The sequence below is a fragment of the Frankliniella occidentalis genome, unplaced genomic scaffold (genome assembly GCF_000697945.3).
Source record: "Frankliniella occidentalis isolate FOCC.00 unplaced genomic scaffold, Focc_3.1 Scaffold115, whole genome shotgun sequence".
NCBI classification, from domain to species: Eukaryota; Metazoa; Arthropoda; class Insecta; order Thysanoptera; family Thripidae; genus Frankliniella; species Frankliniella occidentalis.
In genome coordinates this window covers 650,867-658,766 of record NW_026267243.1, presented here as the reverse complement: position 1 = coordinate 658,766, position 7,900 = coordinate 650,867, and the positions used below count along the sequence as shown (strand labels likewise).

The 7,900-nt window shown below is 51.1% G+C and overlaps 1 protein-coding gene across 5 annotated transcripts in view; it reads left to right on the top strand.

Moving 5' to 3' along the window:
* The window catches only part of LOC113204686 (protein kinase C, brain isozyme), a 75,637-nt gene that overhangs the window by 51,213 nt on the left and 16,524 nt on the right, over positions 1-7,900 (top strand). For 3 of the 5 annotated variants that reach the window (XM_026419949.2, XM_026419951.2, XM_052270265.1), the window contains one exon: positions 4,109-4,191. In XM_026419949.2, the coding sequence (XP_026275734.1) occupies positions 4,109-4,191 (83 nt within the window). Of the gene's footprint in view, positions 1-4,108; positions 4,192-7,474; positions 7,587-7,900 lie in introns of all 5 variants that reach the window. The other 2 variants (XM_026419950.2, XM_026419952.2) reach the window with 1 other exon arrangement.

Here is a 7,900-nt window from a genome sequence, read left to right as displayed (position 1 = left end):
CCCGCCGCTCGTAAGGCGCTCGCTCATCTCCGCGAGAGCGCCGGGAGGTAGGGCACCGGCCCCACCGGCGTGACATTGCGTTGCCTACCCGCCGCTCGTAAGGCGCTCGCTCATCTCCGCGAGAGCGCCGGGAGGTAGGGCACCGGCCCCACCGGCGTGACATGGCGTTGCCTATCCGCCGCTCGTGAGGCGCTAGTCATACGTGGCATTTGTGAAATCCAAACGACTCCTTCTAGCTAAAATTGCCATTTCGATTCGTTTACAATTTTTTTAAATCATTGGTACACCGCGTCTCTAGTCGCGGAATCTCATAGTCACAAGGTAGAGTTGTGGTTTTCCGTAGTGTGCGGGAAAATCTTTTTCACAAAGTGTTGTAAAGGTCCGAAATTTTCTTTGAGTATAGCGCCAGACATGCGCCAATGATCAAGAAATATTTGTGATGGAACCTTATGTGATGCATAATTACTCATGCCGTTTCTACTTCAATTTGCCATGGTAGAGGTGAACATGTCCCTCGGAAGGCTGCCCCTTACAGTACCTCTGTACAATACCGCGTTCCGCTCTCGTTTCGTTTCTCTCTTGCTGTTCTCTTTCGCCTCTCCCGCCTGTCAACTCGACCCGCACGGGCCAGAGGGAAATAAATTCCATCAGCGCAAAACGGAGAAAGTAAGGAAAATGAAGAAAACATGGCGTTCGTCAAAGGGCAGTGCCGCCGGGTGCGGGCTGCGGGCCAGTGCGGTTGAAGGGGGGGGGGGGCTAGAGCTGTCTCAACAGGCAGCGCCGTCCGCCTCAGCACATCTCCTAATGCGAGAGACTGCTGTGCGCGACAAATACTTTGAGAGGCGAACAAAAAAAAAGATGCGACAGAAGAACAGCGGCAGTGGTCCGGAGCGCTTATCAAGTGCCGTAAGTGCCTCCGACGGACCACAGCCGGTAAATAAGTAAGCCGGGCGGGGCCCTGCTGTGGGGCTCGTGTTTAATTAAGGGGCTCCAGGCGGCTGCAGGGGCCCCTGCCTGCAGCCGGCCCGGATGGGGATGAATTTTGCAGGCAATTTCGCCCTCCAATAAGCGATTTGGCAAACAAACTCGGGCTCCTTGACCTAAATTATTGTACAATCGCGATGTCTCTTCTCGCTCCCTTTTGTGTGTTCTCTTCTCTCCCTCTGCTGCGTGTGTACCGTTTCGTAGTCTCTCTCTCTCCCTCAGCCTCTCCGCGCGCTCTAGATTCGGGTCGGGCCCTCCTCCCCCTCGCTCGCTCGCGCGCTCTTACCCGCAGCCACGAGTGGGGTGTCGTTGAAATTCGTTGACTGCCGTTGGCACGGGCTCTGGCGAGATCAGCGAGAACAAGCAGACGACGCTTTGTAGGATGCTCTATCGTTAGTCGCGGCTCCTCCACCACCCGCCGCCCGCCGCCCTTCCTCCTGCCGTCTCTTCATTCCTCACCCCCATCTCGTGATTGGTAGGCAGCTCCTGGGGCGCAGCTCCGCGCCACCAATGATGACGCGTAGACAGTTCGGAGTTGGGACCCCGTGCTGCATCATTATTACACACACACACACACACACACACACACACACACACATACACACACATTCGTGCGCTAGAAGCGCCGCACCAGGAGAGCATGTACAAGATTGTCTTCGCAAGCTACACCCAGAAAATGGTACCCTTAAACCAAAGTTAATTTTTAAAAATACAAGGAAATTGTTATCCTTGTTTTGGGGCATTTCCATTGTTCTCAAGGAAGTTTCGTTAATCTAACGATTTTTTCTTTCTTTTAACAATGATTGCATTATGCTAAGGAAAATTCCCTTGTATTTTTTAAGGTTAAAAAGACCTCCATGCAAGGCATCTATGCTTGCTTCAAGGACATACCATTTTCTGGCAACCGGCCTCTTAGGTTACGAAGCATTTTTTTTCCAAGACAAAGAGTGAATGTGAACCAAATAAAGTAGTTCAAATTCTGAAATTCTCTTCCTCTCTCTTGCTCCCTCCATTCTATCCTCTCTCTCCCTCTCCGCCCACCTTCTATTCTCATCCCATTCTCCGCCCAGCCCTCTCTAGCTTGGCACACCTTTTGCAAACAGAAAGAGGGATATTAAAACAAGGGCGCGCCGTGCGTCAGTGCGTGTTTGCTGAACGGTGCCGGGCGGGCGAGAATGCGCGGGGGCCCGAGTGCGACTCCGGGGGCGGCAGAGGGAGGGCGGGAGGGATCTTAAACACGCCCCCGGAGCAATATTACACAGACATCGAGAAGTTTCTGCTTTAATTAAATTAGCGCTTTTGTCAGTTCGTCTTCGTCTTGATGTGGAGTCGCTCAACATTCTTAGACCGTCTTTTCGTTTCTTTTCATTCTTGTGAGTGCTTCTTCCTCTTCGTTTCCCCCTTCTTTCTCCCCCTTCTTCCTCCTTTTCCTCAGCTCCCCCGCTCCCCCCCTCTTTTCCTCCATATTATTCTTAACCCTCACCCGTTGAGTCCACTGGTATGGTTGGCAGGGGCTCTCGCCGCCCTCGAGCTCTAGAGGTAATGGTGCCAGCAGGTGGCCACTCGGCAAGCTTGGGATCTTACTGAGAACCTAAAGTACATAATGAAGCATTGGTTTCAGTTTGTCCCTGGCAATCCGGCCCTGCGATGGTTGCACACTTTTAAGCAAGATGTCCCTCTCCTACTGCTGGCACGCATCTACTATTCAGAATTCTTGGCACTCTGAATGGCAGAAAATAAAACTCCCAGAATGTTGAAGTTTGTTTTTGAGTAGATTTACAATTTATCATCATTGATACAATGTCTTGCTATCTTCGGCGATGGATTTGGCTGGATATGTCCAATATTTCGGCAAGCTCAGCGAGCAGCGCCGGGCTGGTTCGTGTGCGCTTAGCTCGCTTCCGGCCGTATTCACGGCTAGCGCCGCACAATTTCACGGTTGAGCCCGACTTTGTCATGACGGAGCAGCCAGCGGAGGCGGGCGGCACTGTTGCTGCGACTGATAAGGCATGTGCTGCAGCTGTTGCCGTACTTGCCATTGTTATTACCCCCTTTCCCCGCCCCCCTCCCCTCCTGGCCCCCTTGGGGGGGAGGGTGAACTGGTGGGGGGGTATAGGGGGACTGATGCCTAGAGGACGCTCAGCGAACCGAACCCTTACCCTTCGTGCCGAGGAGCGCCGTGACGCCGCCGCCGCCCGCCCCCCCCGTATCGCCCGGGCCCCTCCGGACGTGCCCCGCCCGGCCGCCCCGCCGCCCCCGCCGCCGCCTACCCCCCTGCCCTTCTCTCCTCCTGCCCCCTTCCCAGGCCGGTGCGCATCGACCACCCGGCATGGTCCATAGCCTGGCACGCCAGCCTGCACCCCGTCCCGCTGCAGCTGGCTCGAACCGGCTAGCAGAGCTCTGCCCGGCTCTCCCCGGCTATCCCTCTGGCTCTGCCTGCCGCCTTTGCTTTGCCTCGTTCTGCTCTGCCCAAGCCCGACTCGACCGCCCGCCGCGAAAAAGTTAGATGGAATGTCAGGTGCAAAGAGTTTTGGCGCGGTTGGTATTTTATTCTAGCGGAACGCGCGCGACGTGAAGTATTCGCAATGCGAAAGGCGTGCGCGTCAAACGCCTGTGTAAAGGAGCTGTCAAAATTCTGTGGCAATTAGAAATTGTACGATTCGTGCGCAAGTCGAGCATTTAAAGAAAAAATGTCTATGAAGCTGGAAGTTTGCTCTATTTACAATTCCGTTTTGAAAACGGTTCGCAAGCGCTTGGCGGAAAAGTGTAGTTCTTTGGTGTAAAGGGCTTCGCTGTCGATGAGGCGATAATAAAACCTCTAAAACTGCAACAGTAGAGTTGAACATTCCCACTGTTGCAAGCGTTGGACAGAATATTCTTGACTAGTGCAACCGCATTCCTTGTGCAAAAAACAAGCATTTTAAGGTGGAAAGCTGAGATTACACGGTGTGCTTTCTATGCTACATTCCACGATAGGATACTATGGTTTCCAAATCCAAACTTTCACTATTTACCGTGTTTCTTCCTACTAGGAAGAAACTAGGGCTCTCACTTTTACCCGCATACCCGGGTAACCTACTACAATTAAAGACTCGTTTTAATAACCTAATCTTTTTCTTTGCAGTGTGCAGCTTCGTCGTCCACAAGCGCTGCCATGAGTACGTGTCGTTCACCTGCCCCGGCGCGGACAAGGGCCCGGACTCGGACGTAAGTATAACTCGGCTTGGTCTCGTTAACTTGGTTGACGGGCCGATTTAGTTGATTGGAAGGGAAACTGGTTGCGGGTCATTCAAGTTTGTTTCGGTTACCGGATCATGAGGTCGCCGTTTCTTGTAGCTGCTTTGTGACCTGGGGTCGGGTGAGGCCCATACCACCACCATTCCACTTCTTTTCTTATTCTGCGCTATGGGGGTCCATCAATAATTCTCCATGTCGTCTGAAAGGGGAAAAATAAACAAGAAAAAAACGTGACGCAAAAATGTAAACTTTTCTTCAAACGTACACAAAAGACAAATAGATGTCCTTTTACCTCGACTTTTTCTCCATGTGGGATTTTAAATTATGAAACGACAGACTGGCGTTATGTCGAGACTAGTCGAGATGATATTCTCTCTGGGGTGAGCGGTGGGAGGGGAAAGTGAGGGGGAGGGGAGGGGGGCACTGATCCTTAGGCGCGCGGCGCGCCCGTAGCGCCTGCCAGCGGCCGCGTAGGCCACCCTCTGCGCGCCCGTGTCTGGCGGGCTGGCCTAGGTCGCGCGCGGCGGGCGCTCCCCGGCCCCAGCGGCCGGTAGGTGCAGAGCGGCGAGGACGGCACGACGAAGATGGGGGAGGAGGCGATTACGAACCCGCGGGAATCGGGGAGAAAACGTATTCGACGCGTCCGATATCTGGCTTGGTCCCCCGCTTCACCGAGTCAGCAACTTGTGTCACACGGACTGCTGCCGTGTGGGAGGGGTTTGGGTTGTTCGGACGGCGGAGGAAGAGGTGGAGAAGGGGGGGGGGGGGCTGAATGGAACCGGTCACGTTGACCTCTAATTAGTGTGAGGGGCGGGGATGACGGCTGTTCGGACAGTCGGGTCCGACTCCGACTGTGTGGGCCGGGGGGATTAGTCTCTCTCTCTCTCTCTCTCTCTCTCTCTCTCTCTCTCTCTCTCTCTCTCTCTCTGTCTCTCTGTCTCTCTCTGTCTCTCTGTCTGTCTCTTCCTCTTTCTGTGTACTTTTTCTTGCTTCTTTTTTCCTCTAGGGTATCCTCGACGTTTCGGCTTCGCAGTAGGGAGTCAGGCAAGTGGGAAAGCTTTTATTCGCTCATAACGGAACGCGTAGTCTCGCCCCGTGAAATGCGCAACGGTTTAGTGTCGTCTTGAGCGCGAGAGAGGGGGAGAAGGGGAGAGAGAGAGAGAGAGAGAGAGAGCGGGAGAGGGAGAGATACCCGGGGGAAGGGAGGGGGGTTGCCACTTTAATAGCATTTCGCGACTGGTTGCGCCATTTTGCGTACAGCCCCTCCCCAACGCTGGAGTGCATGCCTCTCAGACGCCGAACAAAAATGAATATTTTTGTCTGAGACTGCTGTCTGCGCGCTCCCGTGGACACACTCCTATTTTCCCGTTTCTACACGGAACTCGCGTGGCGAGCTTAAAATGTGAACCTGCGGGTATTTTATTTGCTGAATGTTTTTTGTGTAAATTTCGTTTGTTCTGTTTTATCCCGTATAATAGGACCTTTGCACCGTTGCACGCTCCCAAGTGAGTGTCTGCTTTTAATGTTTGCTTGGTGGGTAGCGGGACGCATTTTGTTTTGGAATTAATGTGTAAGAAGTCGTTATAAGTCACTCTCTCGATTTGTGGTTTATAGAGGTACTTCGAACTTAATTTTAAGAATGGTTGGTTGTACATAAACTTTACAGTCTACAACGCTTAAGTTAATAGTCGGGATGGGAATGTTGATAACATTTAAGATTCTTCGCCCTCACCTGTTTTACTTTTTTCTTCGCTTCCAAACCTCGTCCGATTCCAGAAAATCATTATCTTGTTGTTAACCTGAAATTGAATTAGAATACTGCCTGAGACCGCTGCTGGGAAATTGTGCTGTTCTGTTGCGTCTCAGGTTTTTGTGACTAAAATGCCGAGAATTCTAATGAATGTTGCTGCACATGTTAGTTGGATTCAACCGAAAGAGTTTTTTTGCATGGTTTCCGTTCCAAAATACCCATTGGCTGATCCACGCCGGAGTTTTACCTACCGCATTCACGCGTGCGGGCGGTTTGCCTACTCGCACGGGGCCATAAGGAGCCGTGATGAGCGAACATAGGCAAACCCGCCTGCACCCGTGCATACGGTACAGTCTATGAAAGTGCGCGGCGTGAGTCAGCCACCTGGTTTACGTAACAATTCAACAGCATTTCTTTTGTTTGTTGGACGTTCCAAAAAAGCACTTCTTGTGAGTTGTGTATCGCGCAGAAAGAGTCATTGGTTAAAAGTTTACAAAATATTTGATTCGTTAGCCTAAAATTAATTGGACTGCTTTGTAGCATGATGCATTACTTTGTATTACGAAATATTGCTTCTCACGGTAAGACAGAGTACGCGCGCACTCAGAAAACCACTTCTTTGTGCAAACAAAATATTTTCGTAGCTGAAATCAACAAAATTTTAGCTGTAACAAACAAAACGTTTTGTTAGTTCAACAAAATTCTTTAGTTTAAAGAAATGGAAAATTGGGGCAGCGAAAAAATGTCGTCGTTTCAACGAAAAACTTTTCTTGATTTCAGCTACGAAATGGTTTCTTTCCCACAAAGAAACGGTTTTCAAGACCTCGGATTGCATGCCGTTATTGGCGTTCTCCATAAGATCCAAAGCCGGGTCTTGAAATACACGAAATATTTTTTACCGTGGCGACGCACTCTTTCGTATAACAAAAGCAGTGTTTGGTAGACTATGCAAAGCCGGTTCTTCGTAATTCAGTGGTTCTGTTTTGTTGGTGGTAGTAGTATGTGAAGGAAATCCCTTGTAATACAAAATGATTCTTCCCAGACATTTTGTAGTGTATGCAACTTAATAACTACCAGAAGAGTAGCTTGGCGTCATTTCTTTGTTTGTGGCCCCAAAAGAAAGACAAGGGCGACATTTTACAAATGTGTCTGTGATAGTAGGTTGGTGACTGAGTGAGTGAGTGGTGAAAGAAAATATTATGCTATCGCATACCTCTTTTATTTTATAAAGGGCCGTCAGCACTCATTCTGTACATCCATGGTTGGTGGAAGGGAATGGGATAAGGGTGCTGGGAACTGAACTTCACCTTTATCTTCATCGAAGGCATCACATCAGGCTTCCCGAAGCCACAGCAGCTGGAGAATTAGAAAAATACTTCGCGTCAAACGTGCCTGTGTGTGTGTGTGTGTGTGTGTGTGTCTGAGCGTGTGTGGGCGTGTGTCTGCTTGTGCGAGAGAGTGCGTGAACGTGCATCATTCTGTGTCTGTGGGACATGTGTCCAGGCGACGCGGACCAAGCATCGCTTCAAGGTGCACACGTACTCCAGCCCGGCGTTCTGCGACCATTGCGGCTCTCTGCTGTACGGAGTCCTCCATCAGGGCATGAAGTGCGAAGGTAACTCGCACGCCACGCCACTCCACGCCTCTTCTCTTAAAATCGTCATTTTTTTCTCAGTCGTTTTTTTTAATTCCTTTCTCTCTTACCGTTGTTGTATGGCACTCGCGTGACGTCGCCATTGCGACAGACGCATCCTGGACTCGCCTCCCTTGAGGCACCGGGGCGGCGCATCCGTGCGTGTTCACTTGCTTTGGCTCCCACGCCACGCGTCCCGCACGCAGAGAATTTCAATTTTCTCACTCATATTCGTCCTGTCTGTCTTTCGCTCTTTCGCTTTATCTCTCTATGTCCTCTCTCTCTCTCTCTCTCCT